At 42.4% G+C, this 17,500-nt stretch overlaps 1 protein-coding gene across 2 annotated transcripts in view; it reads right to left on the reverse strand.

Annotated features, from left to right (window-relative positions):
* Nucleotides 1-11,469: 11,469 nt before the first annotated feature.
* AGFG2 (ArfGAP with FG repeats 2) overlaps nucleotides 11,470-17,500 on the reverse strand; it is a 103,786-nt gene continuing 97,755 nt past the window's right edge. For both annotated transcript variants that reach the window (XM_030187295.1, XM_030187294.1), the window contains one exon: nucleotides 11,470-13,836. In XM_030187295.1, the coding sequence (XP_030043155.1) occupies nucleotides 13,777-13,836 (60 nt within the window). In that variant the 3' untranslated portion in view covers nucleotides 11,470-13,776. The remainder of the gene's footprint in view (nucleotides 13,837-17,500) is intronic.

The raw sequence follows: 17,500 nt of genomic DNA on the forward strand, positions 1-17,500 counted from the left end.
TGCCAACAAAGGTTGTCTAAGGGAATGAAGAGGGATGTAAAGGGACAATGGCCCCACGTGAGCAACTTACACACTGAAAGCGCAGCTAAACCCTGCTGAACCACAATGGGGAAAACAGCCAAGATGGAAACAAGGATGTCTTCACTGCTCCATGGGGAAATGAAGAATGACGAAGGTGAGTGGGAAGGTACAAGTATGCTTCCAAACACTTCTAGAAAAGATGCTGGGGAGTGATTCCTGCACCAGATTCTCATATCCATCAGTAAGAATATTATATCCTTCTTGTCCTCAGATAATTTATTTTCCACTTCCAAAAAACAGATGCAGAGGGGGATGGCCCCTATGCTTATGGTAGTCATGGAGGAAAGAGTCCCTTTTGCTGCTATGCCATCTCTGTGCCCACTGCAAAAGAAACAGGCTGAAACCAGTTCTGATTTTATTCCATTGAATGCACAGTAACTTGATTCAGATTTCCTTTGGAAAAATAGGAACTATATACCCTTTGCCACCAGTGCCAAATGTCTGGACTCTGTTGGATGTTGCCACACGGTTGAATTTATCACATGGTGTTCTACAACTCAGGCAGTTGCATCCTACAAGAATCCCTAGTGATTTTTTAAAAATATATAAATAAAATACTGTTTCCAGATTACCAGTCAAGTGCCTTCCTCAAAAAACATTTATTCATTTTAAACACTTCTAACCCACCTATAAACTAGGCAGTTTACATAAAAACATACATACCAATATAAAACAAAATATCTTCAGTTAATAAAAATATAACAAAGTACAGCTATCATCAAAACAAAGTGCTGCCTAATTTCCAAAATTGTATTACATATTAAAGGAAGGCTTGAACAAAAATCTGTGTTTTTAATAGTTTCTTAAATTGCTGAAAACTAGTGGTTAAGCGAAGCTAACCTGGCAAGGCGATGTCTTAATTAAATGTTTTATATATATATATATATATTTTTATCAAAGCATCATTCTCTCTTGCAGGCATTCTTATTGGCCTAGCCTACACTCAAGGAACCTTGCACACAACGATGGAACTTCAAAGAGGTACCGCCAGTGGGGCTGTGATGCCGTCTTACTAAAGCCCACAGACAATTCAATTTCCATGAAGCATTTTTCTCAATGGTACAGAGGGCAGAATGGCCAGAGAAGGAAATCCATGGCAACACTCCAAGATTATATGAAGCATTTGGGTTTGTTTTTCCAGAGAGAAGGGGAATGATGCAATAGAGTGCTGAGGAACATGGGAGAGTAATGACAGAGAATAAAAAGGTTCTTGGAAAATGATTTTCTACAAGTATGTTGTCAGTAGCAGAGACTTGGTTAATTCTCAGCTCCTCTAGGCAATTAGTGGGCTTAGTTTTACCACAGGAAGGGTAGAAGGGGGTGGGTGGTAGGATAACCCACAGGAGTAGAGGTCTCTGATATAGACATAAAACCAGCCTTACTGTTCCTGTCTTCCACGAAACGGTTTTGTTCTAGTTCTCAGAACATTGGTTGAAATTAAAAAAACAAACAAAACAAAACAGAGAATAACTAACTAACAAGCACGAGGCAAGCACCTGCCTCTGTTTACCTACAAACAGCAGGGCCTGCAATGCATCAGCAAAATAAGGCCTAGAACTAATAAAGTGGAAGAATGTTGTGTGGAATGCAGGAGTCACGAGAGGAGTGGTATGCGTGTGGGCTGATTAGTGTATTTTCTCCCAACTATCACCCTCTCTACGTCTTGAACATGGTCATCACAGGAAATGCCAAATAAATGGATGTGCTCCCCTGTCAAAGATGGTACTTTACTAAAACTTTAATAACATGACTTGCATGCTTTATGATAAAAGTTTCTTTTCATGTTCCTGGTTGAATGACTGCCTTTTAACACCCCCCCCCCCCCCAAAAAAAAAAATCTTGCTGCCCACTCCAGCAAGACGAGGCCCCAGTAATATTTAAATGTGGCAATAGCATATTAAGGGCCCCTTTTACCAAATGCTGCTCACTGCGGCCCCCTTTTACTTTTTTTTTTAAATAAGGAAATGGCCATGCAGTAAGTTAAAGACTTGCCGCACAGCCATTTCCTGGGGAGGAGCCCTTACTGCCCCCTCTTTAGGAGATGGTAGGGACCCTGGTGGTAGCTCAGTGGTAACCAGGCAGTGCCAATTATTGCCAAGCACACCCTCATCACTATAAAATTTTTAAATATTTGCTAGTGCCAGAATTGGTGCACGGCCCTAGTCGGAACTACTGCCGGACTCCCCTGGGAGCCTGGCAATAGGACTGAATCACTGTGTGCCAAGCCGGCGCCACTGCCCTTTTGTAAAAGGGCCTCTTAATCTATTTTTGAGGTGAGGCACATATCTGCCCTAGTCTATGATTCTTGTCATCCTGTTTTTTCAGGCAAAGAGGACTCCACAGTTTTCCGATGTTACCGGTAGCAATTTAATAGTAGTACAGCAGAATTCTCATCAGGCACAGCCAGATAAAAACAAGTCCAGTTTCCAATCTAAAAAAACACCAATCTTACAAAAAAAAAAACCTTAAAAAATTTTTTTTGAAATGGTAAGAAGCTGTAAGTTGCTCTTAGTTTATTTTTTTCCATTGCTACTGCACAAAAGGTAATCAAAACGAATTTAAAAATTCTTGAACTTATTTTCCTCTATGCCAACAATGCTTTTATGGGCTTTTAGGTTTGTTGTCTTACATAAATTGGCCTTCCAAACAATTGTGCCCTGGATATGAGCCCAGATCAGCTCTGTTCTTGGAGATGCTGGACAAAGTTCTCTTACTATTATGTATTTGGATTTAACTTCCATCTCTTTCTGTAGTAGCTCAAGGTGACATATTCAAGTACACTATTTCCCTGTCCCTGCAGTGCTCACAATCTACATTTGTTCCTAGGGAAATGGAAGATTAAGGGGTCCTTTTACTAGGGCACACTAACAGATTTAGCACGCACTAACCGTTAGCATGCACTAAATGATAAGCCACCCTTAGGAATATAATGGGCATGTTTGTTAGCACGCCTTAGTGAAAGAACCCTTAAATGACTTGCACAAAATTACAAGGAGTAGCAGCAGATTTGAACCAGGTTGCCAGGCAGGTGCCGTACTAGGCTACTCCTCCACTCCAATATCCTTTCTGTTTAACCTGCGCATACAATTTGACACTCATATCCATAACATCACTCTTTATTCTGATCATATTTTATTAATCATCATTAATACAATTTGGGCCTGCATTACTGTCCATATTAAGTGCTTAAAGCCACAACAAAATTAATTTAAACAAATCTGAAATTTATTAAATATTCATAATTTCCCTGCCTCTTAGGATTTAGAAGTAACTGGCAATGATTATTTTACTTGAGGATTCAGATGGTTTTCCAACCACTGGCTCTTTCTGGTACATAAAGCTAAAATGGAACACTGGCATGCTCTTCCTAGCTACTGAGCTGGTAAAATTTATCTTCACTTCCCTACCTCCTATGCTTACTCCAGGACATTTCATACAGCATTTTTACATTCTTCCTTAACTCAATATCTCAATCTGACGTTTACGTTTCTAGCTATTAAGTAATACATTATGGTGCTTATTGTAAAAGCACTGTTTTTGTTTTACACGTGCATAAAAGTGAAGTTACTCACCTGTAGCAGGTGTTCTCCGAGGACAGCAGGACATGTATTCTTACATTTGGATGACATCATCCGACAGAACCTGGTGCAGACGTTACCCAGTGTTCTATACCTTTAAGGAACCTTCAGCAGCATCTCACCACACGTGTGAGTGCCTTCCCACCCAACATGAGCGTGTGGGACTTGCAATGCAATATCAAGCTAAAGGAATACAATTCCTGAGGAAGGGATGTTCTTATGTACATGTCCTGCTGTCCTTGGAGAACGCCTGCTCCAGGCAAGAAACTTCACTTTCTCCGAGGACAAGCAGGACATTGTTTCTCACATTTGACAATCCGTAGCTACCAGGCTCACCAACAACAAATAATCATGAACAAAAGGGACTTGCACTGGCAAGGCCACCCAGAAACCAATCAACCTTAACTTTATACAGTCTTATTGTGAGGGTGAAGCCTGGAACAGAATAAAAATGAGGAAGGTGGAATTGAATTCCAAACAAGTTCTGCACAACCGTCTGACTGAACAAACTATCGTGTCGGGTAGTTTGCTCAGGGCAGTAATGAGAGCTGAATGTATGGACTGAAGACCATGTTGCAGCTTTGCAAATCTCAAATCGAGGCTAATCTCAAGTGAACCAGATAGCCATAGCTCTGACATTGTGAACTGTGATGTGACCCTTAAAAGTCAGCCCAGCCTACATATAAGTGAAAGAGATGCAGTCTGCAAGCCAACTGGATAAAGTGTGTTTACCGATGGCTGCCCCCATCTTGTTTGGGCCAAAAGAAACACAAAGCTGGGTGGACTGTCTATGGGCTTTTGTTCGCTTCAGATAGAAGGCTAAGACTCGCTTGCAGTCTAAGGTGTGCAGTGCACTTTTGCCAGGATGGTAAATGAAATTTGGAGGAAAATGTTGGAAGGACAATTGACTGGTTGAGATGGAACTCCAATACCATCTTAGGAAGGAACTTAGAATGTGTGCAGAGATGAAACTTTGTATAAGGTGGATCAGCTTCTAGGGCCTGCAGTTCACCGACTCTGCAAGCTGAAGTGACTGCCACCACAAGAAACTTCCACGTCAGGTACTTCACATGACAGAAATCAAGTAGCTCAAAAGGAGCTTTCATCAGCTGAGTGAGGATGAGGTTGAGGTCCCATGACCCTGTCGGAGGTTTGATAGGGGGCTTTGTCAACAGCAAGCCTCTTGTGAAGCAAACTAGTGGCTGCACATAGATGGGTCCTTTAGGAGAAGCCGCCCCTCCCCCTGCCCACATCAAGGCCACAGGGTGGGAAAGGATCAAAGCCGATATCAGGAGAAAAGAAAGAGAGGGCCGCGCCAGCAAAAAGGCGCACCTGCCATTTTAGCGCAGGAAAAAGCTGCTCGGGGAAGGGGAATTTCAGCACTTCCCTCCCCAGCTTTCAAACATGCCACCACACAGTCTCGCTACAGAGCATCTGCTACCACAGCAGGAACAGCTTTCAAATGCCAGCGTCACCCACATTAAAGCACAGTACCCCCGCGCCGAAGAGAAAGGCAGGGACTCACCGAACAGCAAGTGTTTCCGGAGGAGAAGCAGAGTCCCACAGACGCAGCAGCCTGCTGCCTAACCAGCACACAGACTAAAAGGATAGCACTAAGACAGGGAAGCCCTGTACTGCCCGGTCCTTTCAGAAATCTTCTGTTTTTGTTTTGTTTTATAAACACCAAATGAAGGCAAAGGAGCTCTCTTGGGGTTTTTTTTACTGGTGAGGAAGGCTAGAGCTCTAAAGACCAGGAGGCAAGGGGGGAAAGGGTGAAGAAGGGACCCAGAAGATTGAGTATGCCCCCAAAGTCAGCACCACCAGCCAGTCACCCCTAAACTCAACTGGCCCACAGGACCCAGGAGTATCCCCAACAGACAAATCCAGGAGCTGCTGAAGCGCCTTCCACCACCTGCTGGAGATAGAGATGTACTGAGGTGAAGCAGGAGCTGACCGTCTGGTATCACTGCCTTCAGCTTTGTAATCTCTATCTCCACCTGCTGGTACATGGACACAACCCACCAGTTCTTGGACTCATCTGCTGCATACATTAAGGAAGGGAAGGCTGGTCCTGGTGATCAGGCAGACTGGAGCATAAGCATCGAGTCCGTGGAGTGGGAGCAGCTCTCACGGCACCAATCTGAGGCTCCTGGCACTGTGCTTCCAAGAGAACTGATGTCAGTGCTTCTTCGCATTCACTTGACATCAAGATCCCTTGGTGCCGAGGACAATATTGAACTCAGGCAATTCTTTGATGATGGGTCTGGTGGGGCCCTGGCGGTGACCAATGTCAAGGCAAGAGGAGACCTCCTCAATGCCAGTACACCACTAGTATACGATACAGCTCTTCCAGACATGGGGACCAATGCCTCCAATGCTGCTGTTGATGGATCGATCTTAGAAGCACCAAAACGTCTCTCACATTGAGCTTCTTTGCTCTTTTGAGTCCTTTTCTGCATTTTAAAACAGAGAACACAATCAGAGGCCTTATGGTCAGGGCCTAGGCATGACAGACATGGGGGGGTCAGTCCCAGAGATGATGCTGCTGCATCTACTGCACTGCTTGAAACCACGGGAAATAAGGGAAAAATAGCCAATACAAAATCAAAAATAGCCTTGAGACATCAAGGGGAAAGTAGCTGAGTGGAGGAGTGGCCTAGTGGTTAGGGTGGTGGACTTTGGTCTTGGGGAACTGAGTATGATTCCCACTTCAGGCACAGGCAGCTCCTTGTGACTCTGGGCAAGTCACTTAACCCTCCATTGCCCCAGGTACAAATAAGTACCTGTATACAATATGTAAGCCGCATTGAGCCTGCCATGAGTGGGAAAGCGCGGGGTACAAATGTAACAAAAAAATGCAAAATTAATTGGCTCTATTGTGAGAGACGAAAAAAATCTTCACAAAAAATAGAACAATATTGGTGACTGGGCTAAAGTGGGACTCAGAAGCTGTGAAAAAAAACTAAAAATAATTAAGGGGCAAGGGAGAACAGTGAAAATAGAATAAAAATTTTAAAATATGTACCGCATGGAAAGGCAGAAAAACAAAGACTACAGGTCCCACATGCTCACATCAGGTGGGAAGGCACTCATGCTACCCAGCTTTCTATAGCTTTAAGAAGCCTTCGACCTAGTCCTAGTCCTTAGTGGAGCACATGATCTGGTGCAGGAGGTAATGGTGCTGGGGTCGCTTGATAACAGTGATCATAATATGATTGGATTTGATATTAGATTTGAAGTATACATAGGAAATCAAATACGCTAGTGTTTAACTTTAAAAAGGAGATTATGATAAAATGAGAACGGTGAAAAAAAAAAAAAAAACTTAGAGGAGCGACTGCGAGGGTCAAAAATTTATCAGGCATGGATGCTGTTCAAAAACACCATCCTGGAAGCCCAGGACAAATGTATTCCGCGTATTAAACAAGGAGGACGGAAGACCAAACGACAGCCGGTGTGGATAAAAAGTGAGATGAAGGAAGCTAATAGAGCTAAAAGAAAATCCTTCAGAAAATGGAAGACGAAACCAACTGAAAATAATAAGAAACAGCATAAGGAATGTCAAGTCAAATGCAAACCGCTGATAAGGAAGGCTAAGAGTGACTTTGAAAAAAAGATTGCGTTGGAGGCAAAAAACACATAGTAAATTTTTTTTTTTAGGTATATTAAAAGCAGGAAGCAGGCAAAAGAACCGGTTGGACCGCTAGATGACCGAGTAAAAGGGGCGATCAGGGAAGACAAAGCCGTAGTGGAGAGATTAAATTAATTCTTTGCTTCAGACTTCACCGAGTGCCAGAAATGGTATTCGAAGCTGACGAGTCGGAGAAACTTAATGAATTCTCTGTAAACCTGGAGGAAGTAATGGGGCAGTTCTACAAACTGAAGACTAGCAAATCTCCTGGACCGGATGGTACTCATCCCAGAGTACTGATAGAATTGAAAAATGAGCTTGCGGAGCTGTTGTTAGTAATATGTAATTTATCCTTAAAATCAAGCTTGGTACCGGAAGATTGGAGGGTGGCCAAGGTAACGCCGATTTTTAAAAAAGGTTCCAGAGGAGATCCGGGAAATTATAGACCGGTGAGTCTGACATCGGTGCCAGGCAAAATGGTAGAGACTATTATTAAGAACAAAATTACAGATCATATTCAAAAGCGTGGATTAATAAGACAAAGTCAACATGGATTTAGTGAAGGGAAATCTTGCCTCACCACTCTACTACATTTCTTTGAAGGGGTGAACAAACATGTGGATAAAGGGGAGCCAGTTGATATTGTGTATCTGGATTTTCAGAAGGCGTTTGACAAAGTACCTCATGAAAGACTCCAGAAAAAATTGGAGAGTCATGGGATAGGAGGTAGTGTTCTATTGTGGATTAAAAACTGGTTAAAAGATAGAAAACAGAGAGTAGGGTTAAATGGTCAGTATTCTCAATGGAGAAGGGTAGATAGTGGGGTTCCCCAGGGGTCGGTGCTGGGACAGCTGCTTTTCAACATATTTATAAATGACCTAGAGATGGGAGTAACTAGTGAGGTAATTAAATTTGATGATGACCCAAAGTTATTCAAAGTCGTTAAATCGCGGGAGGATTGTGAAAAATTACAAGAGGACCTTACGAGACTAGGCGTCTAAATTGCAGATGACGTTTAAAGTGAGCAAGTGCAAAGTGATGCATGTGGGAAAGAGGAACCCAAATTATAACTATGTCATGCAAGGTTCCACGTTAGGAGTCACGGACCAAGAAAGGGATCTAGGTGTCATTCAATTCTGGTCGACACATCTCAAAAAAGATATACTGGAATTAGAAAAGGTGCAGAGAAGGGCGATGAAAATGATAAAGGGGATGGGACAACTTCCCTATGAGGAAAGGCTAAAGCGGCTAGGGCTCTTCAGCTTGGAGAAAAGGCGGCTGAGGGGAGATATGATTAGAAGTCTATAAAATAATGAGTGGAGTTGAACGGGTAGATGTGAAGCATCTGTTTACTCTTTCCAAAAATTCTAGGATTAGGGGGCATGCGATGAAGCTATAATGTAGTAAATTTAAAACGAATCAGAAAAAAATATTCTTCACTCAACGTGTAATTAAATTTTGGAATTCATTGCCAGAGAATGTGGTAAAGGCGGTTAGCTTAGTGGAGTTTAAAAAAGGTTTGGACGGCTTCCTAAAGGAAAAGTCCATAGACCATTATTAAATGGACTTGGGGAAAATCCAACATTTCTGGGATAAGCAGTATAAAATGTTTTGTACTTTTTTGGGATCTTGCCAGGTATTTGTGACCTGGATTGGCCACTGTTGGAAACAGGATGCTGGGCTTGATGGACCTTTGGTCTTTCCCAGTATGGCAATACTTATGTACTTATCCATTGGATGACATCACACAAGTGTAAGAAACAATGTCCTGCTTGTCCTCAGGGAACCTGCAAATAGACATTTATACTGCATACATGCTATCCATCTTTCTATAGCTTTAAGAAGCCTTTGGCAGAATCTCAGAAATAGATATTTATATTGCATACATTTTAAATTCCTGATTTTACAAAACCAGGAATACATCTTTTTAAAACTGAAAATATGTATGTGGCAAGGGAGCATGGTCTGGGTATGTTTTAGCTACTACTAGGGTAAGCCATAAAAAAAAGCATTCCCTATTTCAGGAGGCAGCTGCACATTCCTCCAGGTGCACAAATCCAGCCGTATTCTCCAATTAGCTAACAAGCCAATCAGTGCCAATAATTGCCATTCAACAAGCTATTGACACTAATTGGCAATAATTAGAATTTACACCCATAACTGTCTTAAGTGTATTCTGTAAAATAATGTGCATAAATTCTAAGGCACATAGTTGAAAAAGAATTGTGGCCATGGCCATGGAATGGGTGGGTTGAGTGTTTGTAAAAACTATGCATGTTATAGGATATACCCGGTCCACACCTAATTTAGGCATTTATACCAAGTTTTACTTGCCATAACTGCTTGTGACTAAATTTAGTCACGTGGATGGGCGCATTCTATAAACCGTGCCAAAAGATAGGCCTAGTTTATTGAATATGCCTAAGCGTATTTAATGCCAATTTTTTAGGCATGATATAAAGAATCTAGCCCATTATGTCCAAATAGACATGTCAGGATTTACACCTGCTACCCGGGATATCTAGGTTTCAAAAAAGTGCTTGCAATGAGCAGCGTGTCACTGAAGGGGTTAGGGGAGGTCACCCCTCTTAATTCCCCAGTGGTTAATGTCCTCCCCAAATTCAAAACAGGCAAAGGATGTCAGACTCTCTGACAGCTTAGGAAAAATAAACATTTATGTTCTAAAATGATTAACAAATGTTTATGCTTCTAAAATGGATTCTCTAGCTGCACGTAACCAGCACATGAATGTCCATTTCTCCATATAATTTAGAACAGGCTCTATGTTGGCAGATCCTGTTCTAAAACAGTAGTGAAACTTAAGACGTCCTGACCTAGACATCAACACCGATTTATGTGTCCTTTCTAAAATGCCAATCTCTATGTGCGACAAATCCTAATGAGGATTGATAACTGCCAAATTCAAAATCATATTATTGGAAGCTAAGCTGGCTGGTTGAGGTCCGATTCCTCACATTCTTGGATCTATTAAAAAAAATAATCAAGCAAATATATAACTTTGCAGCCTAATTGAATTCTCCTACCTGCACGCCTGTCAGAAGAATGGACTGAAGAAGAGCTCAAGCCACAGCTCACAGTCAATTTCTGTGCTTCATTTTTCATATTTTTGCATAAACACTTGCATTCACTTTCTCCCAATTTGCTACTTAATAATCATTTATCTACAGACACTTTTTCCTCTGATGCTTGCTTCTGGCATGAAAGAGAGGCTAAAGTGAGGGACAATTATGATACAAACCCAATCTTTAGATTTCTTTTCAAAACTGCTCTATGTATACCTACAGCTTCATGAGGCCTGTGCATTCTGACGGCATCATCTGGGATGCTGAGGTGGTTTTGCAGTACCTTTTAACTGTGATTAAGTTCTTATAGTTAATACAGGCTGTAAAGCTAACGATTGCCTTTTAGTACACAGGCAATGTCATGGGCTAAGTATTGCTACTATTGTTAAATTAACTTGTACAATTTAAAATGTCCATCTGGAAACTCTACAGATCATGGTGTGGGTTCATTCACTGCAGAGCAACAAAGACTATATGACTGTTTTCTTTGTTATTTTTGCTATGTATTTAAATAATCAGTGGATCTAGTTATGTTAACGTGGAGGGGCATTTTTGATATGACGTCTAAGTCCAACTTTGGACATTTTACTAAAAACATCCAAAATTCAAGTGAGGAATATAGACATTTTCAAAATAGGAAAAATATCTTTTTTCCCCAAAAAATGGCTATTTGCTAGATGTTTTTGTGCTCTGCGTGTTTATTGTTTTGGTCCATTTTCAGAAAAAAAAAAACATCCAAGTGAAAAATGCACAAAATCAAGCCATTGGGATGGAGGAAGAGCCAGCGTTCTGGGTTTCTTGTGAGTTCTGGAGGGCTCACAGTTTCCACCACAAGCCTCTTAACATGCCCCTGGTATGCCCACTTGTGATCTGAACACACTTCTGATGGACTTAAATCGAAAAACGTCTAAAAATTTGGTTCAAAAATATAAATTTGGACATTTTTGAGGGAAAAAACACCCAAATGCAGATTTATGCCACGTTTTGGACGTTTTTCTCTTTTGAAAATGAGGCCCACTGTCTCTACATAAAGCTTTAAAAAAGCAAAATAAAATTTAAAAACAATCCAAAAAAAGAATAAGCAAACAAGCAGAGGGATTTGAGAAAGATGTCACTTTAAATGCCATTCTTCATATAAGCTAGTATAGAAAGATACAATATATTTTATACATATATATATATCTATTAGCAAGGTGAAGAAATACAAGATATCAAAGACTAATCACATTGATGCATAGTAGCATACAGTTCCAGCATTGTTCCAAGGCTGCAGAGAAGATACTGTATTATAAAGTAGGCAAGACATTGTGCTATACTGAAGGAATCTTTCAATATTAAAATTAAGGGGAACAAAAATGAACCTCCATCTGAGTTATATGCTTGCAATGGATTGATTGCAGTTATGTTGAGTTTTGATGTAAAAGTCCAAACTGCCTATTGTTGCAGTGGGTGTGAAAAGTTGGGGGTAGGGGATGAGCATTCCAGATATTCTTGGAGATGGGCAGGTAGGAGGCAAGGGAGGGGTTCACCATCTCCTACTAGCAGTAGCCTCCATTTTCCTTTCCTTTAATAAATTTTGCAGCAGAAGTGATGTCAGAATTGGAGTAAATGAAAGCTGGAGGCTACTTTTGTGATGCTATATGACAATGCCTTAAAACAATGGATCCTTGTTACAACAGCATGCAACATGCCATACAGTGATGTGCCTAAGCACGGGTCTGTTCCAGCAACTACTGACTGACGTGTACTGAAGTGGCAGGGGACGTCCTCGTTTGTGCCATACTGTTGCCAGTCACATCACTCATTACTCTAATTTTAAAAGTTTTGGAGGCTCAACCCTGCTCAGAATTTAGTATAAGTACACATCACAAACAGGTAGAAAAATGCATGCCAGAGGAACTGCAATGGCATGTTTCACCTCCTGTACTTGTTTGGATCCCCCAACTAATTGAGCTTGAGCCACTATGCCCAGCTCCAGATCTGCTGGTCACATTTGGCTCTCTACCACCCACCTACCTCATCCTTCTTAGTGATTTCGGAGTCAGATTTGCTACCAACTTGCTGCCTGCTCTCCGCTCTGAGTAACAAGCTGTTACTGACCGAGGTTGTCCAGCCCTAGCCTAGTTCAGTAACTTTACAGTGTTGCCACCTGTTGGCTCCTTCAGCTACTCTGCAACTTCTCCTCTGACTGAGGTGTAATGTATGCAAGCATCTACATTCAGAAATGTGTGTTGGTTGACATCTATGATGTCTCTATCTGTTCAACAGATGCGTTTACCTTCTTGTGATACATGCCTAATAAAGGCCTCTTACAGAATTCAGATCTTATCCATCAGTATTACAGTTGAATTTTGTCTAGAACATGCGTTCCTGCTGGTTTATGGATGGTGGAGAGTTGGATAACTCCTCATCCTATCACCCCTTCAGACTGTAGCAATCTACAAAAAAGCCCAGCCCTATAAACTCATTAATGCCTTTTCTATCCCTCTTTGCAGGTGGTCAAGGTTTAAGCTTACCACAGTGTAGACTAGCTCTGTCATAGTGCTCTGAAGTGGGAAGACTGGGTTAGGATCTCTTACCCACTGATGTATGCAGGGAAAAAATAAAAAAGACAAAACTAACACCAGGACAGGAAGACAAGAGAACGATGTCCCTTGCTGAGTCCTCTGACCTGCAAGAGTTCCATCTAGGGAAAACAGCCCTGATAGAATGGCTAGCAGTACAGATAAAGCCACAGGTTACCTGTAGAGGATATGGGACCATTAACCATACCTTCAGCAAACAGCTTCTGACTCCTGCAAATTACCTCACATCCTAACTGGATCCCATAGAACCATCCTGACTGATATGACGAAGCACAAACCCACCAGATGCTACTTTCCAAGGTATTGTGTGATGCTGCCCTGAGCATAGCCACGCCCAAATAATGGCTGAGCACCAACAGTATGAAATACATCTAGAGTAGAGAATATTGAATAATATAAAGGGGAGGAGCTGGCCAGGAAAAACAAAATGGCCCCTATTACGGTAAAACCTGTTGCTTTAATACATACAGAGCCCTGGAATTTCAATCTTTTCTTATGTATGTACTAAAAACAAATGTTTCAACATTGCACTTGAACTCTTTCACTTTTGTGGTCCTAGAACCCTCCACCATCTATACTAGGTCAGCTTTGATGTGCCTGCCCAAATACATTGCTTTTATTAACCAATAAATTTACATAGATTTTGTTTTCTCACTTATAGCACATTATATATTTTTTGCCCCTGCATTAGTTCAAAATTGTATCCAAAAATTCCCCACCACCAAAAACAAACTACTTCCACGTAGAGTTTGCAGAGGTGTGCTGGGAAAACATCACTGTGGGCACATTTAGGGCTGGAGTCATGGTGCAGCCGGACACTATAAGAAGGGGTTGGTGACTGTTGCTCTTGTCGCAAAGGAACCCGGAGCTGTTGAAGGCTGAAGACAGAGATCATAGAAAAGCATAAGAGAACAAATTGCTGAAAAACAAAGCTACACCTTCAAACCTTACTTTCAACAATCTATTGTTGCTCATATCATGCCATAAACAGAGAGCCCAGCGCTGACCTGCAGCAACCTGGTGCGTATCCTGGACCTTCTGTCTTGTAATCACTTCTCTTTGTTTTAGCTACACTGGGCCAATCTCTCCAGTCACACATTAGGAATATGGAACAGCACCCACTGGTGAACTGATTTGTTAACCCCCCCCCCCCCCCCCAAAAAAAAAAACCCCACATTTTAAGTGCGTGTATTGGGGGGGGGGGGGGGGGGAGGCGCTAATCCTACACAGATTTCAGTCCTAGGGGAAGACAAGACTCTTAAAATGTGTTAAACAAATGAAATAAACATGAGCAAGTTCTATAACTGCAAGCACAGAATCAAGGTTAACAAATCAAAACAAATACATGTATATAAAAGGTAACATTTTTCTTGACTAGCTTTTGGGAGCTGACAGTTTCTTCCCAACAGAATATCCAAAAGATCACATTACTAGAAAATAAGTAAGTCATAGATAGCATCCAAATGATGGTGCGAAAGGGAAAGTTGGAGTGAGTGTATTGGGGGGGGGGGGGGGGGGGGGGGAGAGCAGGGAGGTTTTAACTTCCTAAGACATATGTTTGTGGACTATTGAAAATGTCATTTAAATATCCTGATCATAATATCACTGATGCAGTGGTCTGCTCCCAAAGCGTTCTACAAGCAAAAAAAGCAGCTCACTAATGCCCAGCAGGCACGATAATTTATTAAAATAATCATAAACAAAGGTGGGTATCTTAATGTCCAGTCAGATAACACATTTATAGCATATGCTCAACATCAGGGACAAAAATGATAGTTCAGCTAGGATGCAGGATTCCACCTAAAATTAACAGAGCTATATAAACTCAAATAAATATATAAATCCTTTTTATAAGAGCTTGATATTCCATTATACAAGATCCTTTTATACTTTAACATCATCAGACATATCTCTATGTCCTAACATTCCTAACCAAAATAAATTCTGTAAATGAGCTGAATAAAGATACAATTTTTGCACTGAAAGGTAATACACCTACATGGATACCCCACCAAGTTCCAGTGTGCGTGCCCTTAAGGCAAGAAATTCTTTCCAGTGAACGTTCAGGAACCACTTGGATTTTCTGGCCCACAAAACCAGTTTCTTTATTTTTGAAATATGCTTTAAGAACCAACAGGTTGTCCTCTGATGTGAAGACCACCATAAGTGTAGAGCAAGTAGGAATATTATCTTGGGACACTTCTTAAAAAAAAAAGTTGTTAAATCTAATCATCCCTAATGGGAAGTAATTGCCCTAGGTGGGTCCTGATAAAAGGAGGAGGACCCAGGAATACAGAAAACTTTCAGAGGAGGAAAATGGTTAGGATTCTTCAACATCTCCTTAAAATATTTCTGAAGCAAAAAATCAGGGGATAAAAGAATTTTCCTTGTATTTAAAGAACCTAAGATTAATTTTTGTAAGCAAACTCTGCCTGCATTCTTATAGAAGTTTTGGAAAGGGAAAGATTTATAGCTGAACACCCCACCACCTGAAATGTCTTAACCTGAAGTTCCATAATCAAACAAAGATCAATAGAAGAATGCACTTTGGAGTCCAACTCCTTAAAATTTAGAAACAACCTGTTCACAAGAAGTACATAGTAGAGAAACTGACCTACACAGCATTCCTTCTGTTGTGGTCACTACTCTTCAAATATCCACTAAAGAAAATATCTTGAGATTCAGAGTCTTCACTACCGGAGCCTTCTATGCCTCAAGCTGTTAAACTTTCCGTTGAGATGATTTAGGTGTTGGCATTTACACCAATAGCAGAGACTAAAGCGAATGCTACATACCTGTAGAAGGTATTCTCCGAGGACAGCAGGCTGATTGTTCTCACTGATGGGTGACGTCCACGGCAGCCCCTCCAATCGGAAACTTCACTAGCAAAGTCCTTTGCTAGCCCTCGCGCGCCCGCGCGCACCGCGCATGCGCGGCCGTCTTCCCGCCCGAAACCGGCTCGAGCCGGCCAGTCCAGTATGTAGCAAGACAATACACTTTAAGGGAAGACACAACTCCAAAGGGGAGGCGGGCGGGTTGGTGAGAACAATCAGCCTGCTGTCCTCGGAGAATACCTTCTACAGGTATGTAGCATTCGCTTTCTCCGAGGACAAGCAGGCTGCTTGTTCTCACTGATGGGGTATCCCTAGCCCCCAGGCTCACTCAAAACAACAACCATGGTCAATTGGGCCTCGCAACGGCGAGGACATAACTGAGATTGACCTAAAAAAATTTACCAACTAACTGAGAGTGTAGCCTGGAACAGAACAAACAGGGCCCTCGGGGGGGGAGTTGGATCCTAAAGCCCAAACAGGTTCTGAAGAACTGACTGCCCGAACCGACTGTCGCGTCGGGTATCCTGCTGCAGGCAGTAATGAGATGTGAATGTGTGTACAGATGACCACGTCGCAGCTTTGCAAATTTCTTCAATGGAGGCTGACTTCAAGTGGGCTACCGACGCAGCCATGGCTCTAACATTATGAGCCGTGACATGACCCTCAAGAGCCAGCCCCGCCTGGGCGTAAGTGAAGGAAATGCAATCTGCTAGCCAATTGGATATGGTGCGTTTCCCTACAGCCACTCCCCTCCTATTGGGGTCAAAAGAAACAAACAATTGGGCGGACTGTCTGGTGGGCTGTGTCCGCTCCAGGTAGAAGGCCAATGCTCTCTTGCAGTCCAATGTGTGCAGCTGACGTTCAGCAGGGCAGGAATGAGGACGGGGAAAGAATGTTGGCAAGACAATTGACTGGTTCAGATGGAACTCCGACACGACCTTTGGCAGAAACTTAGGGTGAGTGCGGAGGACTACTCTGTTGTGATGAAATTTGGTGTAAGGGGCTTGGGCTACCAGGGCCTGAAGCTCACTGACTCTACGAGCCGAAGTAACTGCCACCAAGAAAATGACCTTCCAGGTCAAGTACTTCGGATGGCAGGAATTCAGTGGCTCAAAAGGAGGTTTCATCAGCTGGGTGAGAATGACATTGAGATCCCATGACACTGTAGGAGGCTTGACAGGGGGCTTTGACAAAAGCAAACCTCTCATGAAGCGAACAACTAAAGGCTGTCCTGAGATCGGCTTACCTTCCACTTGGTAATGGTATGCACTGATTGCACTAAGGTGAACCCTTACGGAGTTGGTCTTCAGACCAGACTCAGACAAGTGCAGAAGGTATTCAAGCAGGGTCTGTGTAGGACAAGAGCGAGGATCTAGGGCCTTGCTGTCACACCAGACGGCAAACCTCCTCCAATGAAAAAAGTAACTTCTCTTAGTGGAGTCTTTCCTGGAAGCAAGCAAGATGCGGGAGACACCCTCCGTCAGACCCAAAGAGGCAAAGTCTACGCCCTCAACATCCAGGCCGTGAGAGCCAGAGACTGGAGGTTGGGATGCAGAAGAGCCCCTTCGTCCTGCGTGATGAGGGTCGGAAAACACTCCAATCTCCACGGTTCTTCGGAGGATAACTCCAGAAGAAGAGGGAACCAGATCTGACGCGGCCAAAAAGGAGCAATCAGAATCATGGTGCCTCGGTCTTGCTTGAGTTTCAA

This window comes from Microcaecilia unicolor, chromosome 14 (genome assembly GCF_901765095.1).
Source record: "Microcaecilia unicolor chromosome 14, aMicUni1.1, whole genome shotgun sequence".
Taxonomy (NCBI): domain Eukaryota; kingdom Metazoa; phylum Chordata; class Amphibia; order Gymnophiona; family Siphonopidae; genus Microcaecilia; species Microcaecilia unicolor.